Source organism: Pavona decussata, unplaced genomic scaffold (genome assembly GCF_977016875.1).
Source record: "Pavona decussata unplaced genomic scaffold, jaPavDecu1.1 SCAFFOLD_27, whole genome shotgun sequence".
Classification (NCBI taxonomy): domain Eukaryota; kingdom Metazoa; phylum Cnidaria; class Anthozoa; order Scleractinia; family Agariciidae; genus Pavona; species Pavona decussata.
In genome coordinates, this window is record NW_028145450.1 from 1,197,842 (window position 1) to 1,222,562 (window position 24,721).

Here is a 24,721-nt window from a genome sequence, read left to right on the forward strand (position 1 = left end):
TTGCCTATTGTTAGCCAATTTATTTATTTACCTTTAACGACCCCTCACAAGAATCTTCATTTTTGAAGGAGGTGGGGCTTCTGGGAAGAAGAGGAATAATAATATTTTTCTCAACTATCCCATATCCCGTTAAACCCTGTTCATGTATTGTTCAAATTAAAATGAACTGCGATGTCTCTGTTGCCAACATAATCACTCACCTTTGAAGACAATCTTCTGTTCCTTCACGATGCTCTCTCAATACACTGATGAAAACGCTTAAAGGAGAACCTCGAAAGCAATAGGTGAAAGATTGACTGGAATATTTGTATTATTAATATTTCTTTCTTCAGTTGAAAGCGCTAAATCCGAGGAAGAAGAGGAGAGTGAGGAATCGGAGGATGAAGATGTATTCGAACCGAAAGAGGTCGTTGAAATACGCGAAGATGATGCTCAGACATTTTACTGCATCGAGGAGGAGGTTGGAAGGTAACCTCTAACAAACTATTCAGTTAAGCTTCGGTTCCTCTGTGATAAATCTCTGCTGTGGTATACTTCAGGAAAGGAAAAGAGAATTCCCATTAATGCTCCTGATAACTAGTTTGGAACAAATCCCTAAACCTTCAAAATCTTCTCGATGTTTGATTATTATACACTTTTTCCATTTATTATTAAGGGGCCGATTTGGCATCGTCAAAAAGTGCGTGGAACTTGAGACTGCTACGAGATTTTGCGCCAAGTTCATCAAATCGAGGCCAAGCCAGAAAGACGAGTTTAAACGAGAAATTGACGTTATGAATGCACTTCATCACCCGCGCCTGATTAGACTATACGATGCGTTTGAGGAACCAAGGCAGATCATCCTAATCATGGAATAGTAAGTCATCATTGCAAACTGAAGTGAGCAGATTGCGAATTTGATTTAGTATACAGTAAACAAAACAGTAGCTCAGCAAAGGACTGCAAAATATATAAATATATGGTTACACGTGAGGATTTCATCCAAATGTTTCATGGCATCGATCAACCGAGACCTAGTACAACATAATACACAAAATGAAACTGAGTTCGACACAAAGTATGTGATCTCACTTCCTGTGTAGTTCTCAGATACTGCTGATATATAGAGATAATAGTACAACCAGTATCGCCCCGCCCCCTAAAAGTCTTCTATATTTGGGTTACGTTTTCTGTTCATTGCAAAAAAAAAAAAATTCTATTGGAATGAAACGGAAACAGAATCTCTGTTACGTTAAGTGAAAAAAAATTGGCAATTCAGGTTGTTGTTTATAGTTTTCGTTTGCTCTGTTATTAACAGAATTAAGTTTTGCCCACTGTCCAAAATGTTCTTCTAATGACGTAAATAAACACAATTGATTAATTATGTACATACCCTGGAACATGTGCCACTTATTTTGTTGCAAACATGGAGATCAGAAACCATGAATCAAAAATATCTACATTTCACAGAAGAAATGTTTTTATGTAACGAGCTCCACACACTACTGATTGTAATTCAATTAGTCGGCGATTTTTTCTTAGTCCCTATAGGTGGTTTTCCATCGCCCCCGTGTTGGTGGACAAAACAAAAGAAAATTTGTTCACAAAGTTTGTAAAAATGGCAGGTAACTCCCAGAGAAGAAAATCTCATTGTTCCTGTCTACCAACATGGCCCCCGTGACGTCACATGCAAACCATCAATACGTTCAAGCTAAGTTCATGTTCCGTTTAAAAAAACGTTTCCCTTGTAGTAATATACTTCATGCATTTATAGTGACTTGTCAATTTTTAATATATTAACAACAACTTCAGAAGCCACAAATTTAATACTTTACCAGGGATTATGTTCCCAGATTCCCCTTCCATCCCCCCCTCCCACAAAACTCGCGCCTAGCCGGTTCTTAATTTCTCTATGGTCCCTGTAGTAAGGTGCAAATCACTTATCTTACTACTGATTCCTTTTGTCAATTGCCTCTATTTAGTGCCAGAGGAGATGATTTAAACGCTCGTATAGACGGAGATTCCCTGCCTGAGTTTGAAGCTGTGAAAATCCTCAAGCAGGTCTTGGAAGGCCTTAAGTTTATGCACGACAAAGTTTACATGCATCTGGACCTCAAAGTAAGAAAAACCTTAGCTGCGTATTCAGCACGTGAGAGGGGTACAAAGTGCTCACACTTCTGACATTCTTTACCTTCTCAAAAAAGCAAAAAGCACCAAAATTTGTGAATTTTCATAGAATTCATCTGACAACATGCCACGTGAACTAATTGTTCACGTGGCATAATGTTTCGTCCCGTTTAACCAACGGTGAAGGAAACAGTTTTAGACGTACTGTTTACCCTCCAGGTTTCATGGTCTTAAAGTTACGCCCCAGGCTCAGAAATTTAACATTGTTAAGCTCGATCCGTCAAGAGACCTTTGCTTGTCTCAGTCTTCAGTGATACGAAGCGCCTAATGCCAGTCAATTTCTAATTGATACCTCAGTTCAGTCTTCAAAAACTGCTGCAAGATGAAAGTATATTTTCCCGATGATCCTCGGAGCAAAGTAAAATAGTAAAAGCAAAACTTCATTGAATCTCCCTGTCAGGGTTTTTCAGACCCAACGTACATTAAGTATATAAATAATTCATAGGACATTAGTTTAAAATATCGAATAAAATATGTAAGCGTTAAAATCATAATAATAGATAAAAACATCAATAGGTAACTCTCCTAGCTGACAAGAAATGATTCAAAAAGGAATTCTCTAATATACTCGCCACAGCACCACATGTAATCCCCCAACTCTCTCTCCCCTCCCCCCTTCTAACGAGTTTTTAGTCGCTGACATTTTTCTCTCTTTTATCAGCCACAAAATGTGATGTTCAAGAACGAAGGAGGATCCAAGATCAAGCTCATTGATTTTAGCCTAACAAGGAAATTTGATCCTCAGCAGGAAACGAAAATTTCGTTTGGAACTGCAGAGTACGTGGGTAAGTGATATTTTATTATGATCAAAGGAGCGAGAAGTTATGCGGGCTTGGGTATAATTCTTTTTTCTATTTGTCAAGCAATCAGGAAGGTAAGTGTCCACATCTCACAAACAGCAATTGATATCTCTTCAATGGAAACCAAGCTTTCGTGTAAACGTGTGTAATTTTCACATCATTTGAAGTAGGTGGAATTAAGTGGCACAGAACATGACTATGCTTGCGTATAACAATTCTTCGAGCCCCTACTATTCTCTGAAAGCAGAGGAGCCAGTGATATATAGACTTTTTCTCTTCCTAGGCTGCCAGTGTTCTTATAGACCTCTTATAGACGCTCTCTTATGATCTTATTTCCCTTCTTTATGCCCTTATTTAGTAAGTATATTATTAAATATGTTATTTGTATTCGATGCAGCTCCAGAAATAGTGAACTACGAGCCAGTGACGCTGTCAGCCGATATGTGGTAAGTTCATACTGTACAGATCATTGTATTAGTTTTCATTTTCATTACACCGGTACCAATCGTCCGAACTAACATTGTTATTTGTGTCGTTGATTTTCAGGGCGATTGGCGTAATAGCTTATATAATGTAAGTATTCACAAGAGGGCTCACGGCAGTCATGGGTAGCTCATACAGGGTTTTTATTAAAGGGGCATGGTTGATAAAAGACAATGGTTATGAAGCCTGACAAACTTCGTTGTTATATGTTTTTGTTAGCATTTTTGGCCTTAACCGTGCACAAACCAGAGAGATTTTGAGATGTGTTGGGGCAAATGACCAATAGAAACGTTCCTGGATTGTGCCCTGTCACCACTCTCTCTCGCAACATAAATTGCAGCACCATCGTTGTCATGAAAATGTTTCATAATCATTCCCTCAACCGGCTAACCGATGAAAGGAGGCAGTATACAATTATCTAGATAATCTAAATGGTGAAACGAGCGTCGAGTGGGGTTTATGGACTGAAATTCCCAACAATCCTCGCTTGATCCATTTCTGGTCAATGTTGCAATTCTCCATTCAACTTGGGCCATAAGTGGATTCCTCGATACCATTTCACTTAACAAAAAATACCCCAAGTGTAAAGTATGACCACTGACTGGGCCAAACAAAATTTTTATCCATTTTCATGTAGTTTACCTCCCTTTTAGTTTATCATTATTATTATTATTATTATTATTATTATTATTATTATTATTATTATTTAATAACGATGACGAAGTTCTTATGGAGCGTATATAACGCTATTATCGTACGTATTTAAATGATGATGTCACAAGGTGCCACCATTCTTGCGAAACGACCACACCCATGTAGTAATCACCTGCGAGGTTCTATTTGGACTATTGGTTTCTGGTTAACTTGGCAGGGTATCTAGACCTAGAAACTAGCTTGAGGTAGTCAAAGTGCCCATTAATTTGCCAAGGAATAAATTTACATTTGGGAAGGACAGAAACGTTTATTTTGTCACCTTTCATTACTAAGCCTTGCTATGGAACTCAATTTCGATTTATCTAAAGAAGACTATAAAGACTTTGTCATAAACTTGTCTAACATCAATTCAATCTGAAAATTTGTTCTGCAGGTTGAGCGGTGAATCACCATTCCTAGGTGACAGCGAAGCGGAAACTTTCAGTCGCATCACAGAAGGACGATGGGAATTTTCAGACGTGTTTGATTATGTCAGCAAGGAGGCAAAGGATTTCATAACGAGGCTGCTCGTCAAAGAGCCAAAGTATTTACCACAATAATTCTATTAGTAGTTTCTCATATTAATACATAGTCAGCGTAATAAATAACGTCACAGGAAAGCACTATTGAGTGTTTATGTAAATTATATTTTATGATCCACGGTCTTTAAAGTTAGCCCACCCCTTTAAAGCATAAACAGCATCATAAGAAAGTGCCTACCTGTTGATGACACGTGACTGGTCACAAAACAGGATTTTGTCAACATACTTTAAATAGGCTAGAACCACTTTTTACAACTTATATATAATGAAAAGTGTAATACAACTTTTCTTTGGAGGGGGTGGGAGGGTTATAACTCACGATAATACCGCTGCTTCTAATGACATTGTCTCAACAATGCTGAAAGCCAACGCGACAAGGACTGCCGGAGTCACGATTATTTGATTTGTAAATTTAACAAAATTAACTATGATCCACTGGTCGAAAACATACCGAAAAATGCAGATAGTACGCAGCTCTTAAGAATCTCTAATTTAGTTGGCATTGTTTATCACAGCGCTATTGTTTCAGGTCGATCTAGGGTCCATTGTTTTTGTTGTTTGTTTGTTTATGGTTCCGCTTTGGTTTTCTCAGCCAATCCTGTATATAAACCGTTCTAACAGCTGCCAGGTGCCCCCAAAATTTCTTCAACCTACCGGACTGATAATTAACAATGGCAGAATACGACGAGATTGAAATTTACTACTATCCAAACTACCGTTCGATATTGTCGCATATTAAGCTATAGGTATTAAATGAGATTATTACTGAACAGTCCAGTTTCGAATTCACCAAGAGCACTGTATAAAAATACAAAAGACTTATGGGCTAGCCTCAAACCTGAAGCAAAATATTCACATTCACATCCACGTTTACGCAGAAGTGTGAAAAGTTTTACTTCTCACTGGTATTTGTGAATATTTTACTTTAGATAGTGGCTAGCCCTGCATAAATGCGTCTTTTGTCTTTTTGTCCAGCCGTCTTGGTGAATTCGAAACTGGAATATTCCTTCTTATTAATCCAAACAAATAATCATCTTATAATTTCACAGAAAAAGAATGACAGTGGACGAGTGCCTGGAACATGAGTGGATCAAGGTAAAAACAAATAGCACTTAAAACTTGATATCGTAATCACGTAGGCTCGAGTTCCGCCGCTCTCTTAGCTTAGGTCTGGAATTTGTCCCTAGTCCATGGTTCCTCTGAGCAGAGGTTAATAATCGAGCCTATATCGTATGCTCATCAACTTGAAGTTGTCATCATCAATCACTGGTGTAGCAAAAGGCGTCTATATCATGCATCTATCTTACACCATACCTCAATATTTCTATGTTATGCAATCCATGCCCTACATGATATGTACAGTTAAGCATTCAGAGAAGCTTAAAAATGTATATAATATAGTATTTACATTTTTTTACACTTTAAGTTCGCGGGAGCGGTTATGTCTGACCCATTGTTACTGATGGTGGCATTCAAGACCTAGCTGGTTCTCTGCATTTTTCTCGGTTTCTGCTCACTAAAAGCATCTATGTATTCACCTGACACTGAAAAAGAAAAAAAAACGGTCTTCAAATTTGAACATGTTTTGTCCAAATTTAAGCTTCTATCTTGAGTTGACTCTAAGATATGGGTCAGTGAATTTCGAGATTTTTGCAATCTAAAACTCATAAGACCTTTGCATGGTGTTTGGAAATTTGGAGCGAGGGTACTTATACCCTCTTATAATATCATTCCCACCCACGACAAAGCTAGAGCAATTCTCTTCAAATGATGGACAAACACGCTGCATCAATAAAAGTTAACGTCGGTTTGCCAAGCCATATGTAGTCTAACAAATGGATAAGGGGGTTAGTTTCTAAAGAAACTGTGTAGTTGTGTTGGTGGGGAGCAGAAACGTATGTTTGGTTTATCAACATAGTCGATAACTGGAGGTAAAGGTAAATTGTCCACCGTAAGGAGATTCGAGTGCTGACGTTTCGTGTGTTAGCCCTTCCTCTCTGACGAAGGGCTAACACGCGAAACGTCAGCGCTCGAATCTCTTTACGGTGGCCAATTTACCTCCAGTTATCAACCAAACATTCATTTGTGAAATATCATACAGGCCTTTGGGTATATTCGTGTTGTATTTTCTGCCAAAATGTTTACTTACAGCTATGATTACACTGTTGTGTTGCAATTGTTCTGGTTCAAGCATCGACATTGTGTACCTGACAACGTCGAAAATGAAACAAGGCGGCATAGGAAACAAAAGAAGCTAGAGAACATAACTGATTCAGGCATGCGTAACTGAAGAACGTGACGAAGACAACTATAACTTGCCACCGCCAACAATGACCAGGATGCCCCGCGGCGTTCATGCTAACCGCTGTAAAGGAAAGCGAACACCAACGCTGACTGATTTGGTTGACATGAATGTTTCCTACCCGACGTCACAGAATAAACACTGTCTGTCTAGAAAGCTCAGAACTCGGTAATCTCTTTTCTGAAAGAAAGCCATATCGAAGAGCTAGGAGGATGAAAAAGATTCCCAGATATACCCTCCATCTACTGCGTTCTTGTGTTCAATATTAATTATATGGTTCATGACACATTCATGAATTACTAAACTAACAGCTTCATTTATGCCATTTGTCTAGTCCCCAGGATTCACCGGCAAACAGAAAAGCCATCACTTTTCAGAGGTGAGTTGATAAAACTTAACTTATGATTTGTTTTCCTCCAAATAGACAGCATTCATGTTAAAATAAATCAGTATTGTGATAGTATCGTTCAAATGCATGGTTAAAGCCAATAACGCGTATTACGGTTGTCTAAAAGGTAAAATTTATTTATCAGTAGCCACACAAACGCAAGAGTGCATAGTTGTACACAGTGAGAAGTGGAAAGCACGCACTTCAAGGATCTGCACACGTTGACCCTTGCTCTTCGCGCTTGAGTATCTTGTACTTTTGAATGTGAGGGAATTACCAAGAAGGTAGAACTAACAACAAAAATATAAAGAAAAAAAAATTCTCGTCGAGGAATCCAGTTTATTTTTTCCCCGGAATTGCGGTAATGTCAGAATTCGGAATTTTCGGAAGTTCGGAATTTCCGGAAAGTGACGCACGGATCTCGGACAATCTTCGGAAAATAGAGAAGTCACGATGTTAGAATACATCTACTGAACTTCTAAGAAGCACTTTCAAAACGACTCAACATTCTCAAAATTAGACTAATTCTTGGAGACCTTAAATGTATTCGATTTGTCGCTTTAAACTTAGACGCTGATTTTTAAAGGGACGTTTATATGAATAATGCAGCCATCCAACCGTAACAGTCGTCGAAATATCGAATGCCTATGTTAAACTTCAACTAAAGCGATCCTTGTTTTGATATGCCGGCGCAGTTTTACCGTTAGGAAGTTTTTGGACCGTCTAAGAAGTTTTGAAACAGATCTTTGCCTACTTCCTTCTCAAAAAGCAGCGATCAAGTAAGTCAAGACTAATGAATTATGTTTCCGTTGAGTATGTCGCGTGAGATACATCATGTGTGTCAAAAACTGTTCGAAAGTTCGGCTCAGTTTATAAACCAGTCGGTGCAATATTCGAATTAACGTTAATGTTTTCGTTTTTTTCTTAATTCACTGCCGAAAGAATCTGATGTTCTCAAGCTAAGGGAAGTAGAAAGAATTGGATTGATTCATTCTGTTGATTAGACTTCAAATAAAATGAAACTTATCTGTCGCTTTATATTAGTGATTGCAATTAAAATATTATCCATATCGAAAGGCGAACTTTGCTCCAACATGAGCGCCGATGAGTTCGATGATAATTTTTCCGCTCACTTGTCTTAAATGTCCAGAGCAGTATATTTCCTTCTTGGCAACAACTATGTGAACATTTATGAACGCAATTCAAAATCCATTTGTTAAATTATTTGCGTACACAGTGATTCTTCTTTTAGGGTCCTTCGTATACCAATATTCCAGTATTGCCTTTCAGTAAATGATCGCAGCAAAAACGTTGTAGTAACCATGTCCGTTTCCATGTTTTATAACATAACTAAAGTAAAGCGCCGGATCTTATTGGTGCAAATATAATTCTAATTCTACGCTACAAAATGACTTGGTCCCAGACTTAAATCACAGCGACGAAAATAAAGTACAAATTGTATTTTGTTTTCGTTATGATCTCGTAAGGCAAAAAACACCGTCCAGGTCCCAGCACGGCGAAAAGAAAAGTGAACAATCCATTGCATGGCTAACGTCCAAATACGGAAGTCAACTGTGCAATTTTCTTATGAGCTTGTTAACATGAACTGGGAACGACTTCCTATCCAGCGTTTGTTAAGGGTTTCAGTGGACAGCGTAGGAGTAGGACTAAGTACTGAAAAACACAAAATAGCGGCGATTGAGGAGCTGTTGAATCGGAGAGAAACAGGGATTAAAAACTGAGGAAGAGGTAAAATTATCAAAGACACAGGACACGAAATCAGACAGTGATGTGATCATTTTATTCAAATGTCGATAAAATGTTGTATTTTTTTTTCTTGAAACTAGGCTGCTTGAGTACTAGAACTCTATTTCTCCCATCACTCATGGATTTTGTTAAATGGGTCATGAAAAGACCCTTTGCCAATGTCCACTTGTATCTTTGCTAGTTGCCAATTTGGTAAAATACTACAATTTTGTATTCAGTTTGGCCTTTTTCCTGGTGCAAGGTTTTTCAAATGGAACTTAGTCAGGTTTTAACTGCATGTGCTTCAAAACTCCATTTCAAAAGAATAGTTTCGAAATTGTCGTCGCTTTGATGAAGAGGCCCATACCAACTCGGAGGTGGTCTTCATGCTCATCTGTTCCTTGCTTTTCTTTAAGGGCGAGTTGGCCTTCGACGATAACTCGAACGTTGTATCTCCAACAGAGAGAAAGAGACAAGGTAACCGAGAATAAAATATGCTACATTGCACAATAACGCGTGCTTCAAATGCCTAAGGCTAGATTACCAGCCGCTGTTTGGGAAGTAACCGGACCCGTGGGAGTGGCGGAAATTGAATCTAGAATGCCCCTTGAGGCCCGAGGCACTAGCGACGCAAGCCATACGTAAGCTAGAAACCAGGGTTGTCGTGAACATAAGAGCACGGCAAGGACAAGCAAAATCGTTTTCCTTTTTCTTGTGCTTGAGTTTATGGCAGAGTGATTACTAGTGAATAACAGATTAGAAGAATGAGCGTGCTCTTCCCTAGACCTGTATTCAGTTGAAGCTTATAGACCTGCGTTACTGTTACTTTCACGGGAAGAGACATCATGTTTGCTAGCTTAGTTGTGTATCCTTTGAACATGAGGCCTTGTTGCCTTGAACTAAATATTATAAATATCAATGCATTTCAGTGGATCTATTGTACCATTTACAGAAAGCAGAAAATCCGAGGACCAAGAGACGACATTAGATGTAAAGAAACTCGAGTCCAAGCTGAAGGAACTTATCTCCAAATTGCAAAACGCTGAGAAAGAAAACCAACTCCTAGAAGACAAACTTCGCGACGAAGAAGAAAGAGCCGACACTTTGGAGGAAGAACTACACAAGAATGAGACTTCCAAAAAAGAACTGGAAGAACAAGTGACAAAACTAGAAACCGAAAAGATTAATCTGTCGAAGAAAGCCAAATCAAACAGCGACGTTTTGAAGAGGGTGGCGGAATCAGAGGGAGAGAAAAGAGCTTTAGAGGACCATCTTCTCGAAAAATCAAAGAACTTCGAAACTCTATCTCAAAAGTACAATTCGCTTAAGGAGAAGATGGATAACTACGATGTTCTTGAAGAAAAAGTTTATATTTTCGAACGAGAAAGAAAAGAATATCGAGACACAAAGAAGAACTTAGAAGAACAGCTTGAACAATTACGAACGGAAAGAGAGGAATTGGCACAAATGAACGAGAAAAATACCTCGGTCAATAGAAACCTCGAACATGAGATAGCCAGGCTAAAAGGAGACAGGGAAGGATTGGAAAGTCAATATAATACTTTGCGAAGTGAAAAGGAATCTCTAGTCGAGGAACTTACAAATCGATTTGAAGTCTTAGATGAACAGAAAAATGTATTATTAGAAGACAAAACTGATTTGGAAACAAAACTGAAAACGCTTGATGGAGAAAATAATAACTTGAAGCTCAAATTGGAGGCTCTAGCGAAGGAGATGGAAGTTTCAAAGGAGAATGCCAAGAAGAATAATCTAGAAAGAGAAAAAGATGAATTGGAGAAAGAGCTCAACAAGATCAGGAAACAGAAAGAAGAAACACAGAAGACCTGTGAAGATTTGGCTTCAAAACTAAGCAAAGCATACGCGGAGTTAGAACAAGCTAAGCCAACAGTAAATAACAACGGAACATCAGGTATGTACCACTGCGTAACGGTATGAGAGAATGAGGTAAAAGAGAATGTCCCACAATCAACAACTATTCCTAGTGAGGAATGTATCTGAGTTATTTTAAGTTCAACCATAGCCAGCAGATATTGATTATATAATGATTACTGAATGGGGAGCAGCGGGAAGGGCTCAGTGGTGAGAACCGCGTAAATTGATTGAGTTGACAAGCCGCCATAGAAATTTCCTTTGAACTTGACTAACGTTTTTGGAGGATACTTTAGGTAGGCTGTGTGACAAGTGCTGGAGAGAGGAAAGAGAGGACAGCGAGAGGAAAGGGGGTAAGGCGCCTTGCTTTCCCCTCCCCATCGCGCTTGAGAATCTCTCCTCTCCGTTCACTTTTAGCGTCCCCTACGAAGTCTATCGTTTTGGAGAAACGTGCCAAATCGGCCCTTTTTTAAAACTGATTGACAGAAGTAACTTCTATCGTAAGACATCTTTAATTTAATTTAATTTAATGAACTAAAAGTGAAAGATTTACACTTTTTGAACAATCCGAACACGATGTAGAGTAAGCTTCTTTCCCTAAACCCGTACACTGGCTAACAACAAGGCCACCTACAAGACTAGTATGTTATGATGTTATAGTTAGAGTTGATAATTTGGTCATAACCACTTTCGGTCACTTTCTACTAACAGAATCAAATTTTATTTTCCTCTCTAGTTGATCAAAAGGAAGAGATTGTCTCTCTTCAAGAAAAGGTTTCATCACTTGAAAGGGATCGGGAAAATTTGGAAGACGATCTCGACGACAAAGAAAGAGAAATTGATGAAATGAAAAAGAATATTGAGGAACTTGAAACGGACAACAGAGAAAAAGATAAAGACCTTCTGAATTATAAAGCACAACTAGACGCTGCTAATGAGGAAATAAAAGCGTTGAGGACAAAAGCGGCTAAAAAAGATGAGGAGAGGGCAAATACAGCAAAGCGTGGAGAAGACGAGGCAAAAGCGGAGTACGAGAAGAGAAGGAAAGATTACGAGTCTATGATTGAGAAGCTAACAAAAGAAGTTTCTTCACTGCAGGGAAGACTTTCGACCGCAAACCAGAAGAACAAAAACTTGGAGGAAAAGGTGAAATGTTCGAAACAGGTGAGAAACTACCTTCTCGGTATCATAAAATGATTGTCACGTTCAAAGTAATAGTTTACACTCAGTGGCGATCGCTGCAATAGGTCCTCGGCAATCGCTTGCGCGCATGTGCAATGATTATGTTGAAAAATGTTGCAGCGATGAATAGACGTTATTCAAACTGAATGGTCGCTAAGGCTTCCCGACTTTTAGACTTTTCAAGAAATTAATATGACCACGTGAACGGGTATATATATATAGGTTATTGAACTAACGTGAGGTCCATATTGGAAAAGTACTGGCCGAGTTCTTTTTTTTCAATTTTTTTCCAAGATCAGCACGCACATTCTCCTCACCGTTCTCCATATATTTCTCATGGTACCAGTTAGGAGAATTTGCTTAGACATCAAGACATTTTTGGATATTTTGTCTTCGGGGATGATACTGTTTTTGTCCTGACGACCTGAATGTTTGATCAAGCTGTGAGATTGTACTAGGGAGAAATTTGATGCGGGTCACTTGGACCTTAAAGGATTATTAAGGTGTGTGGAAGCGCAGGTTGTACATGAAGTATGTTCGCATTCGATCCGATCACTAAGATCGCGAAGATCATCGCGTTTCGTGTATAAATTATATGTTCACAAATGATCACTGCGATCACTAAGTTCTTTCTTCAACGATAGCAAAATGCTCTTAAATGAGTTTTAAAAAATTGTTGGGCGATACTAGGTCTTGCGATTTAGTTTTCTCTGTTTTAAACTTAATGGCTTGTTGTTGGATTATATAAAAAAAATATAGGGTATCGAACACCTGAAATTTTTTCATGGGTCATGGGAGAGAAAGGTTTCGGGTTAACATAAAAAGGACGACAGGATCTGATTACCAGACAACACGGTTGAATAACCAATTTCCATTAGGGAGGCTAAATGCAAAGCTTTTCATGTGAAAATTAGTTTTGTGCCATAAGAATGAAAACTAATTTTCATGATAAAAGCTATGTGCGAAGCCTTGCTTTCAGAATGAGATTGAAAGGAACTCGGAAAAAAACCATTAGAGAATGCTGGTCCTGCACTTAAAAACGAATGTACCGTATGAATTGTACATCGTGTTCTTCTGGGAACGTAATGCGAATGACAGTCACTCCTGTCTGGGGAGTATCAAAATGTTATTGTGTTGTTTGTTAATAACTTCCATGTTTCAGGCCAGCCGTGTGGAAGAACAATTTGTAGCAAGAAACGAAAATCAACTGGAAAGCGCATCGGTGACTTTCAATGAATATCTTCCAAGTGAAATAGAAGAACTGGTTGGAAACGAACAGACGAATGGCCAAATGGAAAACAGTGGGACAAGTTATGACACGAGCGAGAGCGACAGAAACATTCAGCTGAAGAAAGACTTCGAAAACTTAAAACTGTTTACGGAGGAACTGGAAACGAAGTTGGCAAAGGAAAAAGAGGGGAAACGATCATTGGAATCTGAAGTCGAGAATTTTGAGCTGGAGAAGCGAAGGGGAATGAAGATGTACCGAGAATTGGAAGAGGAGTGCAATCGACTGAGAGACGAATTGACTGAAAACGGCTCTTCTCAAAACCAAGTTGAAGTGAGGGTGCGAGAGAAACTGAGAGTAAGGCTCGAAACTAAAGAAGAGGAAATCGAAGCTCTGAGCAAGCAGGTGAACTCGCTGAAGAAAGACTTGCAGATCGTCAAGGAAGAAAGAGATAAAGGTGACATGCATTATGCCAGTCTTGTAGAAAAATACAAGAATCTCTCGAAGGAAAACAAAATCTTGGAGCAAGAGAAACAAGAACGGCATCAACAGGATTGTAAATCGCGGGAACTGGAAGAGTCCATGCAAACTCGCATTCGTGAGCTTGATCAGATGAAAGATGAAATTGAGTCTATGAGAGATAACTTGCGTACCCTTGTACGAGAGAAAGAAATGGGGATGAAGGAATACACGTCTCTACAAAAGGATATAATGAAGTTAACAAGCGAACGCGAAGAACTTGAAGAACAAGTTCGTGGCGAAATGCAGCGTGCTGACAAGTTACAAAGGGAACGTTGTTTGCTGCAGGAACGAGTGGAGGAAATGCGGAAGGACTTGAACAAAAGAGATCTGGTCGCCGCGGCTGATAAAAAGACTATCGACACCTACGCCGACGAAATCAAGATTTTGAAAGACGAAAAGGAGAATGCTGACAAGGAAACTGCAAAACTGAGAAAACAAAGCGCAAATTTGCTTCAAGACCTGGAGAGATTGAACAAAGAAAAAGAACATGTTGGCAGTCTTAAATTAGAAAAAGATAGTGTGTTGAAGGAAGTTGAGCTTTTACGAAAGGAAAATCATCAACTTGTACAAAAACTCGTCGAATTCGACCAAATGAAAGAACATTGTGGAAATCTCCGAGATCATCTGGAGAAAATGAACAGAGCATGTGAAGATTTAGCCACGCTTAAAATTTACAAAGAGGAAGCGGCTGAGAAGATTGCGATTTTAAGAAACGAAAAGGAACAACTTGTTCAAAAGGTGGACCAATTCAAGGAAGAACTTGACAAGCTCAGACAAGAAAAGGTAGTTGGACTTGAAGAACTGGAGAAATTAAGAGAAGAAAACGAGGATCTACTTGAGGAAATAAGGGAATTGGAAGACAACAAGGAAGAAGTTGAGAATCTTAGGAACGAGAAGCATATCGCAACAAAGGAAATCGACATCTTGAAAGAAGTGAATGAAACTCTTTTAAAAGAGCAGGAGGAATTGAAAAAAGTGAATTTGGATTTCAGAACTCTGTCAAATGATAAAGAAAGCGTCTCAAAGGAGAATGAAGCATTGAAGAAGGAAAATGAAAATCTATTGAATGAAATTGAAAAATTAAAAGGAACCCATGAAGACGGCAGTGCTCTTAGAGAAGAAAGAGACATCCTCTTGAAAGAAGTGGAGAGATTAAATGAAGAAAATGAAAGTCTTCTTCAAGAATTTGAGAAACTAGAATTACGAAGAGCTGATTTAGAAACCGAAAACGCAGCTTTAACTAACAATATTGTACAATTTGAAAGAACGAAAGAAGAAATGAAAGCGCTGAAAGAGGAAAAAGAAAAAGACCTAAATGAGAGTGACGAGCTAAAACAAGAAAATAAAGTTCTTTTGGACAAGCTTCAATGTCTGCAAGGGATCAAAGGAGAACTTCAAACTTCCCTAGAAGAAAAGAAATGTATTGAAAAACAGAGAGAGGAATTCGAAATTCAGCTCGAAAACCAAGCATTAGAGATGATGCGGCTCAAAAAAGAAACGACATCTTTAAAGAAAAAGATTGACGTTATCACGAAAGATTTTCATCGGCTTCAAGATGAGAAATCTCTTCACGAGGAAGAACTTTTGGCATCTCGGAAAGCAGATTTAGAAAAGATAGAACTCCTGACAAAGGATCTTGAGCGAATTCAAGAGGAGGAGACTTTGAGTCAAGATAAACCAATTTCTGCTGTTAATAAAGGGGGTGCAAAGTCTACACGTGATGCTATCCAGATCAAAACTTTGAAAGAAGAAATTGGATTCCTTGAGAAAGAAGTCGAAGACTTAAGTGAGGAAAACAGAGAACTTTTGCAGTCATATAAAGGTCTGCAAAAAGAACATGGCTGTCTTAAAGAGGAAGTTAGTGCCATTGAGAAGCGCTTAGAAATAAAAATGAATGATCTTCAAAGTGTCACTGAGGAAAGGGACTTTCTGGAAAAGAGAAGGGATGAATTAGAACAAGAAGTGCAAACGAACTCACTAGAGCTTCAGGAATTGAGAAAAGATTATGATCCAATATGTCTTAGACTGGAACATGCAGAAAAGGAAATTCAAGATTACGTTAAAGAAAATGAAGAACTGCATCAAAATTACATCGAATTGGAAGAGAAATATGACCGCATTCGCAAACTTAATAGGGAACTAGAAGAAGACATTGATATCGAAAGCAACAACCTTGTAGAAGCAAAAAGTCGCATTGAAGAACTCAACAAAAGTAATGCAAACCTGCGGCAGCGGATAACGAAAATGCAACAAGAAATTTCCAAATTGCGTGGAATTTCTGAGGTGAGAAATGAAGAACATGGAGAACAGACTAAAAACGCGCCCCAGGTGGAGAAAAACAAAACCATAGTACAGTCAAGGAGGGAGCAGTTAGAAGCCCGACTCATTACGGAGGAACTCAGGTCTAGTAAATTTGGGGAAGAAAATCGCAGGCTGAGGAATCGAGTGCAAAGCATTGACGAGAGTCACGAGACAATCGTACACGAAAACGAAAGGACTATTAAATCGCTTGAGAGGGAAGTGAAGAATTTTCGGTCTTCGAAAGAGCGAGCGAACGCACTAGAAAAAGAACTTCAGGAATTGAAAGAAAAACTCGATTTTGAAATCTCAAATAGTAACAACAAGTCTGAAGAAATCAACCTCAAGAAGAAAGAAAATGATTCTCTCATCTACGAACTTGAGAGCACAAGACACAGGCTTGTCTCCAACGTTCTTAATCCTTTAGAGGAAGCCACATTTCCGGGAAATTTCCGCGTTTCTGCTGCTGATATTTCCGCAGGGAAAAGCAAGGCCTGGTCTAGCATCAAGGAAGGCATTATAACACTCAACAGGGAACTCGAGAGATTAAGCGCTGAAAATACAAGTTTGCAGCAGGCGTGTTCCGAGATGAAAGAAGAAGGTCAAGTTCTGAAGGAGTCTGCCTACTTGACGAATGAAGGCAACGAAAGTACTCAGGTAAAAGTTGCTATCTTCAATAGGATGTCTTATACTTTAATTTATACGAGTTTGATGTTTATATGAAACATGCCGATTCATTAAAATCATTGTCATTGGTTACTCGTTGAATGAGAGACTGTTGTGACTGAATTGACTAATGGACTGACACAGCTGACTGATTGACTGACTGATTGACTGACAAACTTACTGACCGTGACCGACTGACAGACTGTCCGGCAAACAGACTGACTTACTCGCTGACTGGCTTGCTGCCTACCTTACTGGCTGGCTGACGTCTGACTGAGTAACAGTAACAGTAGCAGTGCATCTCCAAAGGGAGGCATTGACTGATTGAATGACTTATTGGCTGGCTGGCCGACTGAGGACTGACTGACTGACAAACCCTCTGACTGACAGACAGACTGACCGACCGACTGACAGACTGACCTGCTAACAGACAGACTGAATGATTGGTTGGCTGACGTCTGACTGACTAACTGAGTAATAGTAACAGAAGCAGTATATCTCCAAAGGGGGGCATTGACTGATTGATTGACTGACTGACTGACTGACTTATTGGCTGACTGGCTGACTGACAAACTGTCTGAATGACAGACTGACCAGCTAACAGACAGACTGACTCATTGTTTGGCTGACGTCTGATTGACTAACTAAGTAACAGTAACAGTTGCAGTATATCTCCAAAGGGAGGCATTGACTGACTGACCGACTGACTGACTGACTGACTGACTGACTGACTGACTGACTGTGACCGACTGACAGACTAACCGGCTAACAAACGGACAGACAGACTAATTGACTGACTGCCTGACTGACGACTGACTGACTAAATAAGAGACTGACTGACCGACTGACAGACAAACTGGCTAGTTGACCGACTGACCGGCTAAGAGAGATACTGACTGAGTGACCCGTAGGCTGACTGATTCACTGCTGGGACCGACTTTAACCAATTGTTTCAAAAGATTGATGGAGTGACAAATTTAAAATAATTAATTGTTTAATTGACTGCTGGAATGTCCGAGTCAACTGTTGGTCGTTCTTATTATTTTCCACTTCAGAAACTGGAAAAGGTCAAACCCACCCGCAAACCACCTACCATGGAAGACATCTCAGGCAAAGAAAAGGAAGTCAAAGCTCTACACCAGAAAATTGCCCAAGACGAAGAAGACTTGGCGTTGGTTCAAAGCAAAAACAAGGAGCTGCTTCGTCGGATAGAATTTATGAAACGAATGCAGCTTACAAATGACCAAGATAAACAGAAGCTAGCGTCCCAGAGGTCGCTATCCTCTTCAATGGATGGTAGACTGGATCAGAATGTATGTTCAGAGTTTAAACTGCAAAGATGTCATACAGTTGAGAGCATTTCAATTATCGGACGCGATGAGCCTGTTGAGAAGCCACATGACATAGATCGCATTCACGAACTTCTTCAAGATGACCTGGTGAGTGAAAACTCCGAGAAAGGACAAACGAGTGAAGCCAGTGACGTGGAAACCAGTACAACGCAGATACCTATAAACGAACAAGATAATGGATCGGAGGAAGAGCAAATGGAGATTGCGCGGGAACTGGTAAAGAAAAACAGGCGAATATTCGAATTGGAACAGGTTGGTGAGCATAGCTATGCCGGTTTTTCCGGAATCACTCAGCACATGCACCTGCAAAAAGAGAAGCTTTGATGGCACCTAAGACCACGAATAAATGGCACCGTCTATCACCAATGTAATCTGCAATTCCAGATTAACCTAATTTAAGCACATTTGTAAACGTAAATGCACTATGATGTAAAAAAGTGGCACAATTGCTCATGGAAGTAATGCACTCGGTTATTGCATCATAAGTCGGTAATCATCATAAAGCGCATTTTCTAAGTAGAATTTGGTAACGTAAATTTTAAAGGGTGATAAAGGAAATGTTCCACATTTTGCTGGTGGAAAATGCAAAATGATCATGTTCTGGTTGTAGAACATGATCTGCTAACACTGGACGAAAAATCGGATACCAAATTCACTTGCTCTAATTGCAATAATACTCTAAAGTTGTTCTACCAAACAAGTGGCGTGCAATACACTACACAAACTAAACGATTAAGTTAAAACAAAAAGCACTACAAATAAGTAGGTTAATTAGCGTCATTAATTGATCACATTCAACACGCCACGTTCAATAACCTGGCAATTCAGTTTCCTGAGGCTGCATGCTGATTTCTCTACGTAGTTTGTGGGTCCCAGTGCTGAATAATTGTAAAAATAGAACTTTTAAATACTTCCTAGGTTATACACCACTCTGCGTGGGCTACATTTGAGTTTAGCCTTTACCACGTGATCAAGAAACGACTAATGAGAGCACGTGTTACGGTCAAAGAAACTCTAGCTATTAAATAATTAATTTAGTGTCTGCACTTACTATCACAAGTCTATGCAAACGTCAATGTCAGCATCATCGTCGTCATTATCATTACCCAAGTATTCATCACCGTCATGATCATCATCATCATCATCATCATCATCATCATCATCATCATCATCATCTTCATCATCATTATTCTCGTGTTCTGGCAATTAATAAGCCATTGGCAAATATATCTCGTACACCGCGCTATATATGATAACTTTAATATAGTGAAGTTTCATTCTGCTTTGGTTGTTTTTTAATTGATTTTCAGGAGGTGAACGTGCTATTAAACAAGATGGAAGAGTTATCTCCTGGAAACATAACAAATGAGAAACTATCTACGGATGTTGAAAAATACAGATTGGAAATATTACGTCTCGAAGGGGAAAACAAAAACCTGAAAGAACTTGCAAATGATGCGGCCCTCGCTCCATCGCAGAAAAAAATCGAATCTTTAGAAGCTATGAACAATTTCCTTAAAAGCGAAAAAGAAGAGCTCGTTCTCCAAATTGCAGCTAAAAACAAGAAAATCGAGATTTTGGAGAGGAGAGTAAATGAGCTGACCGAGATGAGAACGAACATGGTGAATGGATCCAAGAATGGTGTATGTGACGAGGCTGATGATCATATTAATGACCTGGATGAAGAACTCAGGAAAACCAAACACAGAGTGGCTGAGCTTGAGGCAAGTGTAGTAACTGATTAATATGTAACGCAATCTTTTCAGTGAACAATGCAGAAGAGCGAAATGGGAAAGTCACCTATTTTTAGCTAGTCTCACGATAAAACAACAACAACTAACCTAGCCAACACCATCACAGCGATCACACCTAAGCAAATAAAGTGATGACTAAGTGTAACACTAAACCTACCTAGCGCTGTCTGTAGCCTAACCTAACCTAAATTAACCTACATGTAATCTAACCCTAGGCCACGGTCTTCATCTTTTGATTCGTTTCAGCTAACTGAGCTATTTTTAGCTAGCGTCACAGTAAAACAACAACAAAAACAGCAAAAAACAACAAACAAATCAAAAACAAAATCATAGGTTGTAAATGGTTTGAACCCAGGAGTCATGTCATATGTACGTAAATTATGATCATCCGGGTGAGTGTAGTCCTGAGAAGGACTGTTTGTGGTGACTTTCAAAATCACCACAAACAGTCCTTCTCAGGACTACACTCACCCGGATGATCATAATTTACGTACTTAAAATCATAGGTGTTCATTAATCCTATTTCTTCCAAGAAGACAGAAATAAAAACTTTACTAAACGAAGAAGAGATCATAAAAATTATTAAGCAAGAGGTTTAGAGAACGTGTGCAGTTTTTCGATTATCGTGGGACAATCAATATAGTCATCCTCATTTTTCAACACAATTCTCATTGCAGGCTGAGTTGGAACACTTCAACAATAGCTACAACTCAAAACTGAAAAGAGAGCTGGATGAAATAGAGGCCAAGTGGACGAAACGACTCAGGTATTTTCTTCATTGTCTGTTCACTTGCCAGGGCGTTTGGTGACATATGCCAACCCTAATCATGCATCTGGAGAAAATATGTAATTTACTATACCGTACAAAGAGAATCTTGTTTTAAGTCTTGAGACGTCTTACAGTATAATAGTTTAATGTTTTTACCATAGATGGTAATGGATCACTTACTCCAGCTGCCCTCCTTCAGTTCCATGTTTGGCCAAGATGTTAACAGTATTTTAACTTTGGCTGTAGGACGAGAAAGGAAGGCGGGGCAGGGGGGGGGGGGGGTTGGGAGGGGGTGTTGCCCCGAAAATGGAATGAAGACCTCTTCCTTGTATTGACTCCAGATCAATCAGCCCTTTGGGTCGAAAAAGATGTACTCTTTCGGCTCCATGCAAAAATTCTGACTTTTATTTGAACCTTTAGAAATGGATGCTCTGTCGCTATCATTAATATTTTACACTAAGCTTTACACACACGCAGTGGACGCTATAGTGCCTTAAATCTCGTCTGCCCTCGATTTAACCGTGAAACTGAGGGAGGGAACAACATGTGTACCCTTCACATTCACAATGCTGCAATAACCTCCTTAATCACCCAAGTCTTGCTTCCATCTGGCCTCGTAGCTCAGCTGGTAGAGGAACGGACGATCAAATCTTGAGACCGTGGTTTCGATTTCCGCCGAGGTCGTTGCCTCGTACGATCTCCATTTCCTAAATACTAGGGCAAGAGTTCGCTGGGTAATCCTTTTTTTAACTTAACCTAACACTAGGCCACGGTCTTCGCGTTCTGATTCCGTTTCAGGAAAGAGTGTATGGAGCTTCAGTCGGAGCTGTCAGAGAAACACATCAAAGAGAAACAAAACTGGCAGAAAAAGGAAGTGGAGCTACAGAACATAGTGAGTTAACTTCCTTATGACTTCAAACAAAATAAATTATTAAAGAAATGGGCGTTGTGAACATTTTACCAATAGACAATAAAAATGGCATAAAATGTAACGCGCGCTTAATTATTAACGAAAAATAAAGCCGATTCCGCTCATTCGTTTTTCACGTTATTGCAAAAATCAAATCGACGGCAGTTTTCAGTGGTCCATACTCTTATAAACCATAAAATGACACCACAAAATGTTCAAAACTTGGCAATGAAACCACTCACCTGCGGTTCATTGTTCCACTTTAGTTTAGTACATTTTGTGACGTCATTTTACGGTCTATAAGAATATAAACCATAGAAAACCGCCGTCGTTTTGTTTATTTTATTTCTCCTAATGAATTATTTTATATTATTAGATTCGTCAAATGAAAATCGTGATGGACAAAAAGTTAGGACAAGCAGAAAGTGAACGGCGAAGACTCGAACAGCAGCTGATAACAGCAAGGAGCTCTAGTTTTCATGGCAGTATGATTAGCCTCGACTCCAATTCCGATGATTCAGGGAGTAGCCCTTCTCCTAACCCAGGGACCAGCAGCATGGAGATCCCTCAGAATGGTAAGTGCATTATTTCAAATTACCGTGTAATCCACTCCTGGGATGGGGGCGGGGGAAATTCTCTGTGTGGTGCTAAAGGGTATGGATAGAGGTTAGCGGATCAAGATTTTGATCCAAAGTTCAGATGTCTTGATTGTCTTTTATATGCAGCCAGCATGTTGCTTTATTAGAAAAGAAAAATTGATCTGATACCAGTGCATTAATGGTTAAGGAAACGTCACAAGACCGCGAAATATAACAATTCAAATGAACTATTATCCCTTCGGCAGGATGGAGAAAGAGCCACTTACAGTTATGTAGAAGCTACAAGCAGCCAGGTTCTATTTAGGGCAGTTGATCTCCGGAAATTACAATAATGCTCGAACACCGATCCCAGAATCCAACACGGGATCGCTGGCTAAAGGCCTAAAAGTCAACAAGTGTTTAAAACTAACTTGTGGTGGAACTTTGCTGTCAGGCTGTGCTGTTTGTATTGTATTGCTTTGCATTGCAGAATTGCACCCCATATTGTAATGCATTCAGTCAAACTGCCGCTGCACTGCATTGCGTTGCGTCGTGTTTTGGGCCACTGTATTGCATAATAATAGCAAAATATTGAACTGCATGTTACGCATTGCACTATACTGCTCTCAGGATGTAATGCACTGTCCCGTATTCCACCTTTCGGTTATCTATTTATTTATTTTTATTTTTATTTATTTTTTTATCTGAAACCACGGTATTGTGTTGTTTGGTGTTTACTACACGATTTTGTAAATAGAAAGATGACATTTTCCGCTTTTGTAGGAAAGGTTAAAATCTTGCTCCTATATTTTCAGATTGCCTTAGTGATCGTGAACTTCGGCGAGTTGCATACAAACTTAACGGAGAGGAGTGGTCCCAACTTGGAACATTCCTAGGGGTAGGGGACAGGGATCTTTCGCAGCTAGGTGGACTTACCATGGGTCCCCAGGAGAAAGCCTTTAGACTGCTCTGTGTGTGGAGAACACGATGCCGGCTGAGCCGATCTCAGATGATTTCGCACTTGGCCGTTTCGTTGGAGGAAGTAAATCGGAAAGACGTTGCACAGTTTGTTCTAGAGCAGTTCATGTCTGGCAAGCCTAGGAAGAAGTTATTTGGATGGTAAAGCAATCGGGGTTTGCACGTGAAGCCCTCAGGACTGCAGTCACCTGCTAATGACTTTTTAAGACATTCACTTTACAACATTTTACATTACAGAGGCCTGCTTCAGAGAGACAGAGGTTCATCCGTTTCACTCCAGGGATCAAACTTTCCGACATAAAATACGGCCTTTATCTTGCTTACGGCTGTGGATCAAATTTTTGTGTTGAGTAGTACCAAGAGAAAATAAGGGGACAGAGAGGGAAACCAGGGGCGTTGGCTGGGATATGTGAATTTCATTTTATTTATTTGTAGGCACCGTCTAAACAGAAGTCGGTTCCCAGGACGTTCGCAAACGGTCAGTATGATCACAGGAAGTCATCGTAACCTGCCAACGTCGCGTTATGTAATGTTGGCTGTTGATTGTTATTGTATGGCTTTCCTTAGTGGCATTTACAGGCGTCTAAATAGGTTTGCGGATGTCTTAAAATAACTTAAGTGAAGTTCACATCTCCCAGGAGCTTTACTTGGGTTCTCCCTCTCTTTCCCTTATTTTTTCTTGGTAGAACGTTCCTTTGGTCCTGTTTAATTTGTTTTACATGATGACACTAACGTTTCAGTCGATGTTTGAAATCACTCAATTGAAAGCTAGTGAACAGCACTTTCCTGTTTAATTTTCAATATTATTATCCTGATAAAGTTATAAAGTGTAATCATTGAAAGGAAAGCTATGGAGCAATACTTTCCTGTTGTGCTCCTCTAATTATACTGCTCGAGGATGTTCTAACTTTTCAGTTTATTGACAGCGGGCGTTCAAATTAGTCATTCAAATCAAATATATTGTGCGTTTACTTATAAACTCGGCATATCGGACGCGGCATTATTGCGACCAATTTATTGTGGTCGGTATCGAAATTAAAGCTCGTGTAGATATTAATATTTAAAAAGCCCAGCTATTTTCGTCGCTGTTTAAAGATCCCTCGCATCAAATTGATCTTCCATGTCTTTGCTCAAACTCGGCGGTAACTTTGCTCAAATGATGTCTGGAAAAAGAGAAATCCGAGTCATTAGTCTGAGTCAACGTATAAAGTTCGGAAAATTCTTCGGAGCATCTCGCTACAATCGTTTCCAATCTCTATTTGAAATAGCAGTATCGATTGAAGGCCTTTCTCAAGCTTGACAGAATTTTGCACGCTCAGTCACAACTGTTGAACTTTCCCTTGAAAGAAAAGCTGTGTACGCAACATTGTGGGGGTGGGGGTAGGGGGGTAGGGGAGCTCGGGCTATACAGGACAGACCGTGATTTATCAGGTGCATAAGTAAAGCGTTACAACAAGTTGTGACGGGGCGTGTA

At 39.5% G+C, this 24,721-nt stretch overlaps 1 protein-coding gene across 4 annotated transcripts in view; it reads left to right on the plus strand.

The window, feature by feature from the left end:
- The window catches only part of LOC146485236 (uncharacterized), a 47,556-nt gene extending 23,709 nt beyond the window's left edge, over positions 1-23,847 (plus strand). For all 4 annotated transcript variants that reach the window (XM_085103564.1, XM_085103565.1, XM_085103567.1 and 1 more), the window contains 19 exons: positions 333-468; positions 656-856; positions 1,962-2,097; positions 2,828-2,951; positions 3,364-3,412; positions 3,513-3,539; positions 4,537-4,686; positions 5,734-5,779; positions 7,321-7,365; positions 9,537-9,597; positions 10,073-11,050; positions 11,747-12,174; positions 13,355-16,897; positions 17,962-18,510; positions 19,569-19,982; positions 20,690-20,778; positions 21,580-21,673; positions 22,068-22,266; positions 23,085-23,847. In XM_085103564.1, the coding sequence (XP_084959690.1) occupies positions 333-468; positions 656-856; positions 1,962-2,097; positions 2,828-2,951; positions 3,364-3,412; positions 3,513-3,539; positions 4,537-4,686; positions 5,734-5,779; positions 7,321-7,365; positions 9,537-9,597; positions 10,073-11,050; positions 11,747-12,174; positions 13,355-16,897; positions 17,962-18,510; positions 19,569-19,982; positions 20,690-20,778; positions 21,580-21,673; positions 22,068-22,266; positions 23,085-23,392 (7,577 nt within the window). In that variant the 3' untranslated portion in view covers positions 23,393-23,847. The remainder of the gene's footprint in view (positions 1-332; positions 469-655; positions 857-1,961; positions 2,098-2,827; positions 2,952-3,363; positions 3,413-3,512; positions 3,540-4,536; positions 4,687-5,733; positions 5,780-7,320; positions 7,366-9,536; positions 9,598-10,072; positions 11,051-11,746; positions 12,175-13,354; positions 16,898-17,961; positions 18,511-19,568; positions 19,983-20,689; positions 20,779-21,579; positions 21,674-22,067; positions 22,267-23,084) is intronic.
- The last annotated feature ends 874 nt before the right edge of the window (positions 23,848-24,721 follow it).